The 19,573-nt window shown below is 38.3% G+C and overlaps 1 protein-coding gene across 1 annotated transcript in view; it reads right to left on the reverse strand.

Annotated features, from left to right (window-relative positions):
- Nucleotides 1-19,573, reverse strand: part of gw (trinucleotide repeat containing adaptor protein gawky) — a 475,910-nt gene that overhangs the window by 22,623 nt on the left and 433,714 nt on the right. The window contains exon 23 of the mRNA XM_067149652.2: nucleotides 9,046-9,301. Within this exon, the coding sequence (XP_067005753.2) occupies nucleotides 9,046-9,301 (256 nt within the window). The remainder of the gene's footprint in view (nucleotides 1-9,045; nucleotides 9,302-19,573) is intronic.

The following is a 19,573-nucleotide window of genomic DNA, read 5'->3' on the forward strand; positions in this document are numbered from 1 at the left end:
TTCTGCTTCCACCTCAAATCCGTCATTCCTTGAAGAGAGGTGTACTCTCGTGATCCTTTTTGTTTCCACTTTGGAACAATCTACTCCAATGATCTGTGTGTTTGTCTTGACATTCAGTAAACCAAGTTTCTTATACAGACCCTCCTTTATTAGATTCGACTGAGATCCCGGATCCAGTAAGGCTCGGCATGTCATTCTTCTTCCGTGAACATCTTTCACATAAATTAAAGCTGTTGACAAAAGTATTTGTGATGTTATTCCTTTCGCCAAGCCCACATTGAATGAAGCAGGTGAATGCTGAGATTCGACACACAGGTTTATGGGCACTTGATTTTCTTTAACATTTTGTTTCTGTTTGTCATGTTCCTGAGCATGTAAAAGTGTGTTGTGGAGAAGTCCACATTTCTTGCATTTTGATCCTCTGCAATTTCTTGCAATATGTCCTGGTTTCAAACAGTTATGACACTGTCCTTTTTCTCGAAGCAGTTTTCTTCTGTCTTCAAATGATCATTTAATTAATTCTTCACATGTAAAAATGGGGTGACTTCCACCACACAGATTACAGCTTGCCTGAGACGTCGTCATAACAAATTTCTTGCTAAGTTGTCCGTCCTTCAGATTTGCCTTCGTGTTCAATGCCTTGGTTTTGTTATGATTTAAAAGCATATATGATTGGGAACGCTCAGTTAAAAATTTCAAGAAATCATCCAATATTGGCATCTTTTCTGGAGTGTTGCCTTTCACCCTTTCCTGCCAGTCTCTTTGCTCGATGAAATCCAGCTGCTTCTTTGCTAGATGAATAACCAATGTGTCCCAATATTGTACCGGTTGCTTCATTGCTTTTAATGAAGCCATGCGAGTATGAATATGAAATTGTAATTGCCTGAGTGATTCAGATTTGTTCTCTTTAAAAACTGTAGGAAACTTGAAAAGTTCATCTAGATGTGTCTCGATTATCATAATTTGATTATCATATGTGTCTACAAGCAAGTTCCACGCACTTGTGTAGTTTTCTTTTGAAATGGTAAAACCTTGAATGACTTTGCGTGCCTTGCCCTACAGAAGACTGATCAGATACTGATATTTTTGGATATTTGTTAGTTGAGTATCATTATGAATGGTTGACTCAAAACTGTTCTTAAAAAGCAACAATTTTGTGAATTCGCCGTTAAATTCCGGTAATTTAATTTCTGGTAATTTCTGTATTATTCTGTTATGATGTTGAACTTCCTGTTGATGAACGGCGTTGTTTACTGCCGTGTTCATTTGAGCTCGTAAATTATTTTGAACATCCTCTGCTTCATCTATTATCGTTTGCTGTTGTGTAACTGCGCTGAAATAAATAGATTCAAATAGCTCTCGCTCTCCCTCACATTCCTCTTCAAACTGTAATGCAGCTGTTTCATCAGTGATCTCAGTTTCCTCTATGTTCATTTGTACTTCTTCAAAAGAATTCCATAGCTCTTCACATTTTTAAATTTTAACCTTCGCCTCCGAGTTTGACATGTCAGCTGTAATCGACTTTATTATTCTTGTTAACGTGCCCTTTACTCGACCACGCAATTGTTTCAATTTGTTTAGTTGCGACATATTGAAATTAAGGTTAGCCTATGCTGTGAAAGTTCGAAGGGATTGCGTGAAGGTTATGTATAAATTCAAAGGAATCGTGTTGCTGAATTGAGGTTATATGACAAAGGAATATGAATCTTTTATATTTATGACAACAGGAGGATCAATGGACTCCAATTATTATTTTCTTATTATTATTATGTTACGAACATGCACTAAGGGAAAGAGGCTAGAATCTAAGAGTAGCGTATGTATAGCAAGGATGGTGTATATGTCAAAGAGACTCACGGTCTCACGGAGATTCTTTCAGTGAGCGGTGAGAAGAATGTAAATCTTGAAACCTTGTCTTTACTTCTTTGTATGTACGTAACATCGAATCGTACTTACCTGATTACTGATTTATGCTGCACTCCGTTGGAAGTTGTTGGCCTCAGTGGTCTGATTTTCGTTATGAACAAGAATGCAATATCCGTGAATGATTCCACAAATTCGAGATGTGTTATATTTTTACTCCAGTGCTTAACCTCAATTGCGACGCATTGTTTTCACTTCTGGATTTCACTTTTCATGATCTTGCTTGTACTTAACATCTCAGGTTATTGAGAGCCGTCCTGTTGGGCACCAATGTTTGTTTTTTGATTTTGAAGTAAGCAACTTGGTGCCTTCAATACTTTATTGCATTTGTTATGTCTTAATGATGCGATATCACAACTTGATGACGGACATGACTGTTGCATGCGTAACCATTTTCAACAATACAAAATCATCTGACCAATCGGTAATAGGCTTGGAAAGTGCCAACTTCAATTAATGAAATACATTTGCAAAAATTAAAAGTCTCTTCATAACAATTCCTAAAAGGAACTTTCACCCCATCAATGCAGTAATTAAAACCGAGAGGACTTTTCCTATTTGTGAAACTCACAACCTGAGTGGATAGGAAGGTTATTGCTCAGTTCACGCGTCCACTTTTTAGGGCGGAGGAATGTGACATGAGTAAGTGGCTGGATTATTTTTTATTTTGGAACTGTCTAATAGAGCAGCTACGAGGTAGCCTCACTGCTTCCCCTCAGCGTGGTTAAAAACAATAAGTTGAATATGTGGAGTGAATTTCGTTGGACTGAACCTTTTATTTTTAAAGTTATAGTAAGTTCTATGTAACACGTCCCCACTTCACGTTAAGTGTTTTCATTTATATTTTATGTGCACAGTAATTACATTAACATCTGATCCATCACGGATTGTGTGGAATCGCGGTTTCATTATTGCCGCCAACCCTAACCCTGATTCCCCTTCCCTATTCAGATTTCTCTAGGTATCAATGTGTTCTACCTAATTGTTACGAAGTATCAAAATTCTTGTGATGTGAATTTGAGCTGCATTCTCATTGCGACAGTGCAATACCAGTTAATTTTTGGTTCAAATAACTTTGGGAATAAAATACGTCAGGTATTTACAACTTAACAATCAGGAAGAAGTTAGGCTACAAGATATACGGAACATGTTAATGCTGTTGAACATAAGAGATTTCAGCAATGGAAGAAGAACACATGATAGGACATAATCATAAATTCACAGACATCAATAGTGACATGGAATAATTATTTGATTTTTTCATGTACTTATTTTTTGAAGATTTTATTGTATAAGGTTGATTTTGGTGCTCAAATGTGGGTGGTGGGCGTAAACGGATAATAATAACGTTCTTATGTCCCACTAACTAGATTCCGAGGTGCCAGAAGTTTGTCCTGCGGGAGTTGTTTTATGTGCCAGTAAATCTGTCAATATGAAGCGGACGTATTTGAGCACCTTCAAATACCACCGGGCTGAGCCAAGACCGGACCTGCCAAGTTGGGCTCAAAAGGCCAGCGCCTCAACTAGCTGAGCCACTCAGCCCAGTCCAAAACAGGTAAATTCATGAATGGTCTGAAAAATTTAGAAAGTTAAGTTGCACACAAAAATAATTTTTATTGGAGTTTATATGAAATTATATTCTCAGCATCATTCTTCAGTGGACAAAAGTAAAACTCGCTAGAGAGATAACAAGTGCAAATGAGACAGTCAGGCAGACAGACCTGTGAAATGACAGAGCTGAAAGCCTTCATAGGTTTGTTGTTTTTGCTTTACAGCTTTTAAATGCAATCGTAAAAGCATACTGTGACAGATGGTACTAGAAGGGAAATATTCCATTGTCTGATAAGCAAGAACACCCAACACAAAGCAGCAATTCTGACGTATTTCACTAATTTGTCAGGAATTGTCAAGAGTGTGTGCATAAATGAGGCTTGAGCAAGAGATGCGGATTCAACACGGGTAAATGTTCTGTACCCGGTTTGGGACAGATTCGATACGGTACGGCTCGGATGATGTCGCAATCGGTCTGGACTGGTTAGGTCCAACTACTAACATGACATGGCAGCCGACAGGTCTTAACCATCTCCTGGACAAGAAGTAGGTTATGTGGCGCATCATTCTTTTCAACAAATGTGATGTGGCTACATGCCATGCTCATCAAAGTTTCAGGCTGTACTCTAGCACGTGTATGAGCATATTGTTCCCTAAGAGTATAGATGGAGGTGGTCGAGGATTAGTTGCATTTTGTACAGTTTCCTATTGTGGATCTGAGGAACAAACTTGGAATTATCTGCAAAGTGAAGGAATTTCAAAAGCAGGTGGAATCTTTTTACGGACATAATTTTGGAGAAATAGGGGGTAGCTATACTATCACGTTTGTGAACGACACCCTGCAGAAGGGGAGTTTTCGTTTCAGCAGTATTTGTGTCTTTCCAGCTTCTTGCTCGGGATCGTGGTTTTAGGTTAGGGTTAGCAGCTAAAAATTGGCTAGCATACAAGTTAGTCTGTTCAGCTAATAACTGGAATATATCATCACCTACAAACACGCTGAAGTATTCTGCAACATTGTGCACGTCACTAAAGTCTATATTTATCTTATTTACACCCGTAAAAGCAAACCTTGGTCTTGGGACACCATTCGCAACGAAATGAGCCAGCTGAGTTAGATTTTGAACGTCGTCCGCGGCACTTGCTTCGTCTGAAACAACTTCACTTTCACTTTCTGGATCACTTTAACTGTCCTCTTCATCAGTATGAATCCATCATCATCATCATCATCATCATCATAAGAAAAAGAAGATAACCTCATCTTCACTCTCCGCTTCTAAAACTGTCAAAACACCCGCACAATCAAGCCAATCTACTTTACGTTTGGAAGCCATGCTTCGCGACAAATGGCTGCGTGGGAACTTTGTGCAAGGCGCCAAAACGAATACATTTCACGAAGCTGTGACAGCTTAAAAAAACAATACACAGCGTGATGTCGTGGAAAACATATCTACTAATGCGATAGATTCCATGGAAACGCCATATGCCTTCACCCTCAAGATAAATTTTACGATCCACTAATGCCGTCATACCCACTATAGAAGCCCAGCGCGAAAACGTCTAAAGACGTCATACCCACTTAAGGGGTTAAGACCTATTTGTCCTATTATTTTGGTCTGTTCAAGATGATCCAGATAAATGTTGGCTAAAATGCCAGAAGCAGGAACTCCCATAGGGAGGCCTTCCTGTCTGTATATCTTCTTATTAAAAGTAAAGTAATTGTGTTCCGCAACAAATTTAAGTATGTTAATGAAGTCTAAGTTGTTTGTGTTTTACTAAATTCTTTCCAATGATTTTTAATGATTTTTATAGTTTCATCTACTGGATTATTTGAATACATGTCTGTGATATCAAAAGAACATGTTATATGATGCGGTGTTAACTTAAAATTCTTAAGTACTTTACAGAAGTCTGATGATCTTTTCTGGTGTCTTATTGTGAAAAACTTATTTTTATTTTATTATTTATTCCTGACTTACATTTGTGGCGAAGTTAGCGCTCACGGCCCTCTCTTACACTTAACCACTATAAACAATAAAATTTAAGAATGTAAACATAAAAGGGTTCAATACTACTTTGGGTGACTTTTAAACCTTTTACAAGGTATGGAATTTTCGTTTTTACTACACGTCTGAAGTCATTTTGAACCTCGTAAGGGAGTTTTTGTATAGCCGTCTTGACCTCCACAATAGTAGTTATCAGTTCTTTTTCCTTGTTCGTTCCTATCCAATTGAAATCTGTTTCTAAACTTGAAGATTGAGTTCATATGAAATTCAACTTGCGCAGGGGTATTTCCTCTGCTGCGTGCTGAGCACCACGCCAGCTGACGCTACTGTATTGCATTGCATTCAGACAGAAGATTGTGTTGTGTAGTTGATGTAAAGTAGTAGCTGCGAGGCGCATCAATGGTAGAAGATTGAGCAAAAAGTGCGGGTACATTATGCGACAGGCAACAATGAAGCCAAGATTATTGTAACATGTCACAAAGAACAATTAATTTTCAAAACGTTTTTAGTAGTAGACAACTAGAAAATCATACATCTTAGTGAAAAAAGTGCTGGGAACAAAAACAATTTTTAACATCTGTTCAAATGAATAGATATAGTTTTAATATACGTTAAAATAAGTAAATTCATTTTCCTTCCCATTCAACCATCCACATTGATTTTAATTATTCTAATTTTTTAAATTCACATAGATTTTAAGCAAAACAAGGTACTAATTAAGATGTTTTTAAGAAGATAATATACTTTGTAATTTCACTTCATCATCATCAACATCCTCCTCCTACTCCAGTCACGCGGGTGTGGTTAACAAGCCTCCTGCTCTCCTTTCTGTTCTTCCACTTTTCCTGCTCCACTGTAAGCATTGTAATATAGCTGAGGATGTTCCAAATGGAACAAAACGTGTACTGTAAATGCTTTTTAAAATTTTTTTTTGCTATTTGCTTTACGTCGCACCGACACAGATATGTCTTGTGGCGACGATGGGATAGGAAAGGCCTAGGAAGTGAAAGGAAGCGGCCGTGGCCTTAATTAAGGTACAGCCCCGGCATTTGCCTGGTGTGAAAATGGGAAACCACGGAAAACCATCTTCAGGGCTGCCGACAGTGGGGCTCGAACCCACTATCTCCGAGCCTGTACTGTAAATCATTAATGATTAATTGATTTGCTTAAAGCAAATATAAGTATCAAAAAGGTGGAAATTTATTGTTATTGATTCAATGAAAGTAAGATTTGATATGGGAAATGAAGCTGATTTCTTGCAATTGATGTAGAGCAGTCCCTAGTACGCCCCTTCAGTGATGCCTAGGCTGTTGGTGGAGCTGCAGAGGATCAAACCAGCCTATACACAGTCGAAATGCACACTCTGCTTTATGATTTCCAAGGATTCTCTAAACAATACCAGCCCAATGTGAAGCCATGACGGTCCCTCATGTAAGTTCACTGCCGTTTGCTTTTCCAGTACAGTATTTTTTTCTAATAATCACAATGACAGGATATTAATGCCAAGATCCAAACGCTTGATCGAGGATTTGGCGTTCATAAGACTGGAATTTCTGGAAGGTTGATCTGGGAAATCATTTCTTCAAGGAACAGATAATTCATGATTTTTACAACATGACTGAATTAGGATGCTTGCAGGACAAATTGATTTGAATGAATAATCCACGAAAACAAACTTTCCGAAAATGAATAATCGAGGTTCCATTGTATAGACATGAGCTATTTTCATATAAAACCAACCATGAGAGAGATACATCGAGTTTAATGCTTCAAGCCCCCTTTGGAAGCACCCTATACTGGTGAAATTTCTTGGACAATACAGGCTGATGACCACAAAGTTTTTCACCTAAGACAATCCATGACAAAACCCACCATTACTCAATGTTGACGGGGTCAAAGCAACAAAAGTCTATAAATTCATTAATATCTCTTATCGTAGTCGGTATGGTAAAACTGTGCATTCCATTCTCAGTGTGGACATGACCGATACAGAAATACCATTCTTTCTTAATTCTGGGCAAGGTACAAACTAAACTCTTACGGTATTTTACATACAGAGGGTGCCAAAAACTGTATACACAGTTTGAAAAGAGATATGTATTTAACCCCTCAGCGCCGACCTCTATAAGTGGTATAGACCCATACATGGTTTCACATTTACGGCTATAGCGCGAAGAGATTTCGAGTTAAGGATATGCAAATTGTTTTGTTTCCAAGAAGATATTTTCGGGTTTATCAGTGTTGTAAATAAGAATTCAAAATCGTTAAAATGAAGTTGTTTTTGCACGGAGAAGTATTTATCAAGTAAGTCTGAGCACTAATCTCTGCTTTTTTGAAAAGTCCGTTTGCTTCATTCTTTCCCACAGAATAAAATAAAGAAATAGAGTCTGAGAAGTTTGTCTTTCCACGCGATGTTCCTTGCTCTATTTGTACATTGAGAGAGCGGTTTATTTACTATATTTGTCTTTATTTCTCGGCTTGTAATATTTTCGTAACTCTCCACGAGCGCACTGTGCTGCTTTCTGTCATACAAAACGAGAACCAGTTGTTCATGGTATATATCTCGTTTCAAAGACGATGTCTCGACCTTTTATCTGAAATATGTATCGAGTTGATTGTTTCGTCATAAATGTTATTCCCCTCATTCAGTTTCGTCTCGCTGCAGCTTCATCAGTCCGTGTGACGCGCCGCGCTCAGCCGTTGTTTGACTGACAGTAACGTGCTTGAAATATTGTATAATTCAGATGAAAGTTTAGTCGGAAGTAGTAGTGACAGTATTAGCAGCAGTAGAATAAATTAATGTATTATTTTGGTCCACCTTTTCAATACAAAATGTAAATAGTTTAAATTACATAAATGATTAGGGACTAGTTTCGACCTAGTACTAGGTCATCGTCAGCCTAAAGCAAAATTAAAACACAAAATATCGAAGAAATTAAACAATGTAAAGACACGTGCGGTTTCGTAAAAGTACGTACCATGTGAGATATTATGCAGCACTATGTTAAAAAATAACTCTCTGAAAGACATTCATAATAAGTCCAGTGCATATTAAAAAGATGTTATAGAAAGGAATCCTTGAGTTGCTGGAATATGCTGGCTCCTTTAAGATGCAGGTATCCAATTGAAGAACCACTGAGTCGCAGTTACGTCGTTTATTTATGAATAAAGTCCAGTGTGCATTAAAAAGATGTTAAAGAAAGAATTCTTGAGTTGCTGGATAAGGAGATTAGAATATGCTGGCTCCTTTAAGATACTGGTATTCAACTGAAGAACCACTGAGCCGAAGTCACGTCTTTTATTTACGATTAAAGACCAGTGCGTTGTGTAGGATTAAAACTTTTACTTACTTTTTACTTATGGGCAACTTCCGATGGGGCATAAAATAGAGACAAATATGAATCACAAAAATAATTTTATTACCAGAAGTCAAGTAAAGGGGTGGGGCTTTAGCAGGTGAACCCTGCTAATGAAAACAGAAAAACAGGAAGTAGTTTGAGACTTCAAAGAATGAAGGCATGGAGGGCATGGAAATGAAAGACTTCCTACGCAAGTGGTAGTTACTTACCTGAGGTGTTAGGTTTCTCAAAAGAAGCCAGGTAGAGCCCCAGGTGCTGCCCTGGATACCCCAAGAGGAGGACCTGCCTCCTACACCACCAAGACTTCCCCAACCGTTGCTACTCCCAGCACTTGTCTTGTTCGATAGGCCAGGTGGTGGTCCTCGAGACTTGCTCATGGGAGCTCCCCATAGTTCGCTCGTCACAGCAGTGGGTGGAGGAGCCTCTCCCCACGTGTTCTTAGAGCCCCCAAGTTTGCCGAGTGAACTAAAACAAAGAGGACAGGATTACATTTTACTCCTTACCGTCAAAGAGTTCAGAGTAACACCAAAGACCGTGGAATAAGCTCACCAGAGTAATGTAAACAAACACTGCATATTTTAGATAAAAATTATTGAAATTTATTTTTTCCATAACTATTGTTGTTTACACTTTTTAGATAGAACTAATATTTCAAAATTTTGGAAGTTTGTGAGAAATACATCATATTTATTCAATTACAAACCAATCCACGGAAATCAAAAACGAAAATTTAAAAAACTTAATTGATAAGTGAAGTGTACAAAGCATACAGATAATTCAGTTTTGTCAGTTATTGCAGGGCCAACTGGATCCCTCACATTCGCTTGTGAAGCCAAGCATAAAGTTGAAATAGGAAAGTTTCACCATAATGCTGCTGGAGCGCTGGCCACCTAAGTTACCGAGTGGAAGCTCTATACCGCAAATAACCACATTTCCAGTTTCATTTATATTGTTTTGCTGACGTGTTGGAAATGTGTTCGCAATGAAGTGTTTGAGGGTTTGTTATTGAGAGTGATAGTTAAGCGCTAATTACTGTTTTATTGTCTAGTGTGGTGTTTTGATTTTTAAAATTGTGATTACTAATCTTGGAATATGTGTTATTATTGTGCGCCTTTTTGTACTTCGAACAGAAAATTTCTTCAAAGAAGAACAAATGTAATCAATGGCTCAAAGTGATTTCTTGCCGTAACTTCGTCCTAAACAAGAACGATAATTTATGAGCTAATTCTTCTTTTTTAATTGTGTAGTGTAGTGATTTGCATTTCTTTAACTGCATTTGGAAATATTCAAACATGTATTGCTGTGTGCCTTTTTGTACTTCGAACAGGAAAAATAGCAAAGGGATACTATCATTTCACAAATTTCCTGTAGATCAGGACAAAACTAAGGAGTAGCTCATCCGGCCCCGCGGTGTAGGGGGCAACGCGTCTGCCTGTCACCCGGTGGCCCCGGGTTCGATTCTCGGCCGGGTCAGGGGTTTTTAATCGTAAATGATTAATATCCCTGGCCTGGGGACTGGGTGTGTGTCGTCCTTAACGTTCCTTTCCTCACATTCAATATTTTACACTTCCGCCATTTACAAAATACATGCAGGTTCCTCACATATGGTGCAAGTACAGGCAAAAGATCTTTCTAGGTCGGTGCCCCGAACAAATAGCATTAAAATGAAAGGAGTGGCTCAAAGCAATTTCTCGCGATAACTTTATCCCTAACACTAATTCTGCTTCTTCATTTGAAAGAACATGATTAACGAAAGTACAGGCAACTTTTCAAATGTCAGTTTCACTGTAGAACAACTAGCATAAAGTGAAGATATGCCTGAAGCAGAAATCACAAGGATGAACTGAAACACCTAGGGCCGATTGTATAAACGCCATTGACTGGAGATCAGTTTTAATCTACGTTCAGAAAATGATCTAAGATCAGACCGGTGTCGTGTTGTATAACACTGATCTAAGATCAACGAATCAAAGTTCAATTTTGATCCCAGTTCATATGTGAGCGCTTGGCAAGAGTGCAGAAACAGCTGAGTATCGCAAATTGCGTTGAGCTGTGTGAATGTTTTCCTTCGTATTGTGTGTGCCGAGCGAAAGAAAGAAGGAAAAAATTACTGAAATGAAGCAGAAAAAGGACCGTCCTAATTTTTCTGAGGAGGACAAGGATGCCCTAGTTAAAATCGTACTGGGCGAGTTGGCCGTGCGGTTAGGGGCACGCAGCTGTGAGCTTGAATCCGGGAGAAAGTGGGTTCGAGCCCCACTGTCGGCAGCCCAGAAGATGGTTTTCCCTGGTTTCTCCACTTTAACACCAAGCAAATGCTGGCACTGTACCTTAATTAAGGGGCCACGGCTGCTTCCTTCCCACTCCTAGGCCTTTCCTATCCCATCGTCGGCATAAGACCTATCTGTGTCTGTGCGACGTAAAGCAAATTCTAAAAAAAATACTAAGTAACTTCACTCCTAGCCCCATACTAAGACAAGGCAACCATCTTTACACAACCACAAATGTTCTTTCTATTGCTGACCTGGTTGCTTTATGGGCTCGATTATAAGGTCACTCTGCAGCTGTTTCGGCATGAAGTACTGGAGTCAGCAGGTAACGAAACTGATATCCACAGTCTCCCAGCAGTAGGCCTATGCCTTCTGGAATGTCTCCTATTTCGAACTGAACATGCACTCTTAAATTAATTAAGATATTGCTATTGTGAGAAGATCCTAGCCATCTTGCTACCTTAACCGAGCATCACAAATAACTTGAACATTTAAGGAAAACCATCCATGACGATTCCCATGAACTTCTGCGTTGCACCCACAGGAGATAAACACCAGGGAAGTGTTGTACATCGAAAAAATCACGCACAATTTTCTTCACATCAATTTGTTCGGAAGGCATTTTGATAAACTCGTGTTTCAGTGCAGCAATAAGATCAGATACACGATGAATGGCTCTGCAGACTGTCACTGCGTCTACATGCGGTAAATCACCAACGACTAACTGAAAACTTCCCGTGGCAAAGAATCTCAACATTAGTAGCAACATGTGCATTGGAGACAAAGGTTTAACTAGAATATCACGCAACCCGAGTTCTAGCAGTTCCACGGTATCTTTTCCCAAGCTATCCCTCAGTTTAAACTTCTTATCCCTCAATTCTCTCATTGGATTTCCTCTTTCACAGAACACACGGGGAGCCCGACAAAAGATCAGAAGATATATGCGAGAAATCAGAGTAATCAGACATCTGTAAAATACAAACGAGATAAGATAATAACGTAAGCAAATTATTGAGGTTCTGTTATAGAATTATTACATTACACTGCAGTAAAAGAAGCATAATATTGCCTATATACGGACAACAACTATAGCTAGCAATGTATGAGGTTAGACTTCAGTGTAATTTTTTTACCATTTATCGTAACAACATAGGTAATATTTTATTAACAATCAGCTGTTCTTGTACCTCAAGTAGAAAACAACTCCTTGAACTAAGATCAAAGAGTTTGATCGGAGAAATTTCTCCAGTCAAAGTTGATCTTAGTACAGTGCGAATTGATCTCGCATTAACGTTTATACAATACAAATGTCCGAGTTTTGCGTGAACCGAGATCAGTTTCGTCTCTGATCTAATATAAAACGGTTTTCCGTTTATATTTTCACGTATTTATTGCCCCTAAACTTTATTTCATTGAATAATCCTTTAGGCAGAGTCATATTTGCCACATGACAGCAACACCACACACTTTTATTCCAGATAATCTGAACTTTTAACATTAAACACTGACTAATAGGAACCATTACTGTTATGACAGCAATGCCAACGTATGAAGTTAAGTATTGTCTGCGCAATGAACAGTTTACCAAGTATTTACTCAAAATACTTTTTTCGAACGGAATTTTTATTTAAAATTCTAGTGCAAGGTATGAATGGGAATTGTAACCTGAAACTACTGGTATATATATTGAAATTAAAATTTACATGTCTGAGTCAAACTATTTGTGTTATTCATGCACCAAATATTTAAGTAGAAAAAAAAAAAAATTATTATGTTTTGACCACGCCCCCTTCCTGACAGCAGCATTTTAATTTTAAAACTGTAATTGAACAATGACTCTTAATCTCAAGATTAACATTAGAAGACAAAGTATTGTGGCAAGTTCTGCTAAGTATCTCATCGCTACGAGTATTAAAAGTAATTACTGTTATTCCTCACATGGACTATTCCATCTCTCCGCAGTTTGTTTTAATGACGATAGTAGGATTAATCATTTTAACAGTATTAGTAAATGTAACATACTCCTTTCTTCTTCTTTTCCTACCGCTTTTTTCCCACACCTGTGGGGTCGCGGGTGCGATCTGTGTCGCACATGAGGATTTGGCCCTGTTTTACGGCCGGATGCCCTTCCTGACGCCAACCCTATATGGAGGGATGTAATCACTATTGCGTGTTTCTGTGGTGGTTAGTAGTGTAGTGTGTTGTGTGAATATGAAGAGGAGAGTGTTGGGACGGACACAAACACCCAGTCCCCGAGCCAGAAGAATTAATCAGAAGCGATTAAAATCCCCGACCCGGCCGGGAATCGAACCCGGGACCCTCTGAACCGAAGGTCAGTACGCTGACCATTCAGCCAACGAGTCGGACTTAACATACTCCTTTATTCCTCTAAATTAAGATAAATCGGAAATTCAATATCAGCTTGGCTACTCCATCTCTCCGCAGTTCATTTCACGACATTATTTTGGTAAATCTCAACGAAAGTAACATTTAGGATTATTCAGTTTAACAGTATTAACCTCCATACTTCTAAATTACGATAAATCGACAATCAAAGCCAACATCTTTTCCATAGAGGAGGATGCATTCGTACAGCAAATTCTTAGGCCGCCAGCTTTTAAACTACTCCGATTACAGTGCATAGACCCGAGCTGGAGCGACGCAAGTCGGCCGTGGTTATTGCTTTGTCATTGTCACCTCTTCATGCAGTTCTGCCATCAAGAACATTCTTTTAAACCGCACAATCAATGACTTTCCAAGTAACGTTTGGAGACAAAAGCATCAGTTAGAAGAATTGTTAGCAGATTTTCTGTAGTGATAGCATCCATAAGAAGATTACGTCTGTAGAAGGTCAACACATTATCCACGACTTCTATGAAATAGGCAGTTTTGCTGGTGTTTTAGGGGCAATAGATAGTAAATACACTCCCTCACCTGAGATGCTTTTTCTATTAATGATCCTAATTTCCAAATCAGGGATGGTCAAGTTCTGTAAACAACAGTAAAATATTTAATAACTCTCATATTAAAGCATAGTTTGCAGTGGCGGGATACTGATAGGTGTTAACTTTTACGAAAGTATACTGAAATAATACCTCAAAACTGTTATAATATAGCATACATCGGTCGGGACACAGAACAGTGTGAAAAATTTTACAGAGACCTCCATCTTGTTCTTCTCGGTTGGGGACTGCTAACTTCACTCAGCAGTATTACAACAAAATCACATCAGAGAGCGCTCAAAAGCTGCCTTGTTATGCCTTCTAGATCTGCATTAACAGCCAATTCAGATGCATCTTCAGCACACTGTGTTTTGTAACAAAAGCAACCAACTCCTTACTAAACCAGAAGTAATTGAACAGGGAATGAATGCGTTCAGCAAAGGACAAAGGTTGTAAACAAATGTCGCCATCTAGTATTTTTTTTTTTTTTTTTTTTTACACAAACTATTTTTAGAGTGTCTCCTAAGTAACGTACCATATGAAACTTAATTAAAGTGTAAAGGCTATTTGATTCGCCTCTTGTGAAGTTTTCTGTTGGAGTACTAATTAATTTCAGAGTTATATTGATCTGCCAATTAAATTATGTAATTAAATCTTGACTAGTGATTGAAAATTTTCATAAACCGAAATATATATAAATTTTAATTTGGTAGTTGGATCTGATGTTACGTCTTGAAAGATTTTCTTAAAGTGATGCACCTTGATTAATTTTGACGTAGAATATTATGCCTACATGGAAATAATTTAATAAGAGGCGAAACTCCATCACAGAAGGCCATTTCCACATCCAACATTGTCTGAAAATCAATCGCTATTATTTAATCTGCAAATTTTATTTGATCTCAAAATATTTTCATATTTCCTCAAGAGTCGCTAATGTTCAACTTATATGCTTCATTTAATCTCAATTTTCACTTTACCTTACAAATACCTGAACAGAAGAGTTTCTTTTTGGCAGTTATATATTAGGCAACTGTTCCATGGAATTTATTACTGACCGGGCGAGTCGGCCGTGCAGCTAGGGGCGCGCAGCTGAGAGCTTGCACCTGAGAGATAATGGGTTCAAACCCCACTGTTTCCCATTTTCACACCAGGCAAATTCTAGGACTGTACCTTAATTAGGGCCATGGCTGCTTCCTTCCGACACCTAGACCTTTTTTTGCAAGTAACTAATCTCTCAAGTAACTCTCTCATCGTTGCTGTAAGACGTAACTGTGTCTGTGCGACGTAAAGCAAATTAAAAAATGTTGCTAACTTTAATTTTTATGGAACATTAACTTACTTCCATTTAATTAATTAAATAATGTTAATTTTATGTAGTAATTTGTTTTTTGTGTGCAAAAATTCTCCTTCCCTTGTAAGTACACAGTAACAGCAACCCCTCTTTTATCCATTATGTTCTCGCCCTCGCATGGAGTCCCTCCTATTCATTTCAGGGTAAGGTATGCTTTACTGTAGGGTATGTAAATGTTATTTTGTCGTCGGTGTGTTCAATGTTTTGGTTGATTGTTTTTCCTTTATCATGTGCTTTCACCATTTTTTTTTTGTTCACTTTGTTTGGTATTTTGGTTGTCCAGTTCTTTTATCAATTATTTCTTTTCTTTTTTTTTTGCACTGCATTGCCTACAGTTATTTTCTCATTAATTTATTCTAGGACGTATCATGTCTAATAAAGTAAACTCCACAGAGTGTGTGGTTGCCATTGGTAGCTGTAGCAGTGCATAATCGATAAAAATGCTTTTGCATTCAATACTTCATAATTCAAACAGGTCGTATTTCATAATTTAGAAAAGGACTATGTACTATGTGGGTTGAAGAAGCAAGGGTAAAGCGGTTGAAGCTTACACTTACTTTCTTCTCAGGCTGGAAAGATTAGCCATATTGCATTCCTGGACTGATGATGTTACCTTAAAAATTTCAGCCAATGGCACTGAGTCTTTACATTCGCAAAGATGGAAAATGCTGAGTAATTCTTAGAAATACATAAACTAGGATTGGATTGGAGGGTGTTTTCACTTTCGGAACGAACAGATTTGCCGGATTGGAGTGTTCAGCTTTCAGAACGAAAAGATTTGCCTCTTACAAGCTACGCAACATAACTTCACATTCGGGCATGATAAAATGAGCTAGGCATATAGTGAATAATCAGTACAGCTTCAGTACTGCCGTAGTACATGTGAGAAATCCGTAGTAGTTGGCATCTCTGTATATACGAAAGCAAGTGAACTGGCGATGGTCTGCTGGTATGGGCCTCACTTTTACGGGCAGGCACCCTATTTTGAACCTCTCCTTTGCAGGGAGGTGAACTACCGTATTTAGATGATAAGAATTTCGTTTGGCCTGTACTGAACTGAGATTACAATTAAATCAATAATATATTGTGGTTCGGCCTATTCAATACAAGAAAACTTATTAATGCAAGGTTACATTATAAGTCAATCACAATTGGGACCACTTTCGACCTTTAGTCAGGGTCATCTTCAGCCTGTCATTCAAAAGGTGCAAGGTAAAAATTCACTGGAAAATAACAAGAGAACGTAGAAAACAAACTTTTTCACATGACGAAAATTCAATATCGTATAAGAAAGATGCACTGGGTACTGAAAAGTCTCAAGTTTTTGAAAGGTGCAAGGTAAAAAATTCACTAGCAAATAAAAGACGTAGAAAACATAATTATCTTGATGTTGGATCTTGTAGTCATATATTTTATGGATTATATTTTTTCTGCGTAAAAGTAATAACCAGCTATTTGCTTCTTAATCTATTGCTACCATATTTACTCGCACATTAGACTACCCTTTCCCCCATTTTTACAGCCAAAGAAAGTAAAGGGCCGTCCACTATGCGATAACTTCAAATTCTGTGCTGTGAATACGTGACTTCTAGGCTATAAAGAGCTATAAATTGTACGTGTAAACATTCGACACTGTTCTTTAACAAACCTATGACTGTATTTGAATTCTACTGGCTATTTTCGTTGGAAGGCAGTATTTCTAAATGAAAGAAGTCAATAAATGGTGAACACTACTTTTAGGCCTACATACAAAGTAAATATAATCCGTTTTAATTGCTCATATAATCTTATGTAATTATTACAATAATAAAAATTTATAACCATTGCCCCATGCTTGGGTGCCAAATTTGTAATATATGTAAATAAATATAATTAATATTAACCATTGCCATATGATTAAAATAATCAAATATGAATATAATAAAATACTTAATTGCCTCACGCTTGGGTGTAACTTGTACTCTAATTAAAAATATATGAATAAATAACCAAATAAATTCCTAAAATAAGTAAAATAAAATACATTAATAAAAATAATTAATCAAAATGTCCACAGTTCACCAGAATGGATCCCTCGAATTTTGACAGAGCAAGATAATTCTCTCTCTCCCAGGGCGTGTATATATAGCTGTATACTGGTACATCTGCTTCAGGCCTTACCTAACCTTCTGAAAATGACTAAATAGGTAGGAACTGCAACTACATTCATCAATAACTCCACTGATTCTAAAATAACTAACTACATGCATAAGCACCTCATCAACACACCAAAATATACATAAAATACATTTACAAAATACCACTGGAAGACTCCATAATTACAACAACAACAATGAAGAAAACAGTGCAAAATCAAAAGCGAGCACCAAGCTACCATTAATTACAAAGCACGTATATGTAGATAAGTACCCTTTACTGACCCTGTGTATCAACATGACTTGCATATTCTCATAATTGGCACTTACATCACACAGATACGGTACCTTACAATACTGTATTCCCTGAATCTAACACTTTGTTTAAAGATACATTCACTTGAGCAACACACGTTTGCTGTTCCATAACATATGAGGACGGTTTGAAAAGTTCTCGGAATCACCGCTAGATGTCAGCGCTAGAGCAACGAGGTTCCCGCGCAATAATCACACATCCTTTGCGAGTGAACGCGTGGTGCGTCCGTGCTCTAGCTGCAAGAGTGTGGTAGTGACGAATCTTTGTTGTTGTTCCCGTGTAGTGATTTGTGACAATGAAAAAAACTGAGATTCGAGCAGTATGAAAGCAAAAGAAATTCATGCCGACTTTCAGAAAACACTGGGGGACTCTGCTCATTCATTTTCAACTGTTGCCAAGTGGACCAGCGAGTTTAAATTTGGTCGGGAGAGCTTGGATGATGATCCGCGTAGTGGACGGCCAAAAAGTGTTACGACCCCAGAATTTATCGCAAAAGTGCATAAAATGGTCATGGAGGATCGTCGACTGAAAGTGCGGGAGATTGCTGAAGCTGTAAGGATGTCTTCTGAAGGGGCATATTATTTTTTAATCGAAGAATTGGGTATGAAAAAATTATCCGCAAGATGGGTGCCGCGGCTCTTGACACTGGACAATAAACGCACCAGATTGGAAATGTCCAAACAAAGTCTGGCCCGTTTTCAGTGCAACCAACAAGATTTTTTGCGCCGGTTTGTGACTACAGATGAAACTTGGGTCCACTACTATACCCCAGAGACAAAACAGCAGTCAAAGCAGTGGAAACATGTTGATTCACCACCACCAAAGAAAGCAAAGGCAGTGCGTTCGGCTGGAAAGGTTATGGCCTGAGTTTTCTGAGATGCAAAAGGCATTCTGCTGATAGATTATCTTCCGACTGGCCAAACAATTACGGGGCAATACTATGCAAACCTCTTAGACCAACTACAGGAAAAGATATGCGAAACAAGGCCTGGTTTGGCAAGGAAAAAGGTCATCTTTCATCAGGACAATGCTCCGCCGCACAAGTGTTATTGCCATGGCCAAACTTCATGAACTGGGGTACGAATTGTTGCCACATTCACCTTATTCACCTGATTTGGCACCACCAGACTTTCATCTATTCCCCAAGCTGAAAATTTTCCTCGGTGGATGGAGATTTTCTACAAGGGAAGAACTGACAGTCGAATTGGAGAGGTATTTTGCATGCCTGGAGGAATCTCATTTTCGAGATGGGATCAAGGCATTGGAACATCGCTGGACCAAATGCATTAGTCTACAGGGAGACTATGTTGAAAAATAAAAGCAGTTCCACCGAGGTAAGATACTTAATTCTAGTACATTCCGAGAACTTTTCAAACCACCTACGTAAATTATAAAAAATCTGAAATACAGCACTCCATAGCTCTCACTAACATATAATACCAAGACGCCACAAGCGATACAATATCAAGCGCCTAAGCATTCCACAGTTGTAGGTTACCACCACACTTCACAAACATAATAAGACCAAGTTCCACAAAAGTTACATCCAGTCCAGTCCAGTCCAGTCCAGTCCAGTATGCTTCTCGCCGTTGGATCACATGCCTATAGAGAAGTTCGTGATCATATCAAGACCATGCCCTGAACCTCTTCCGGGTCTCAACACAATAACATGAACGAACTCTGGGTAGTTCCAAATGACTCGCGCAAAGTTTCCGAGTTGTAA

Source organism: Anabrus simplex, chromosome 6 (assembly GCF_040414725.1).
Source record: "Anabrus simplex isolate iqAnaSimp1 chromosome 6, ASM4041472v1, whole genome shotgun sequence".
In the NCBI taxonomy this organism is placed as follows: domain Eukaryota; kingdom Metazoa; phylum Arthropoda; class Insecta; order Orthoptera; family Tettigoniidae; genus Anabrus; species Anabrus simplex.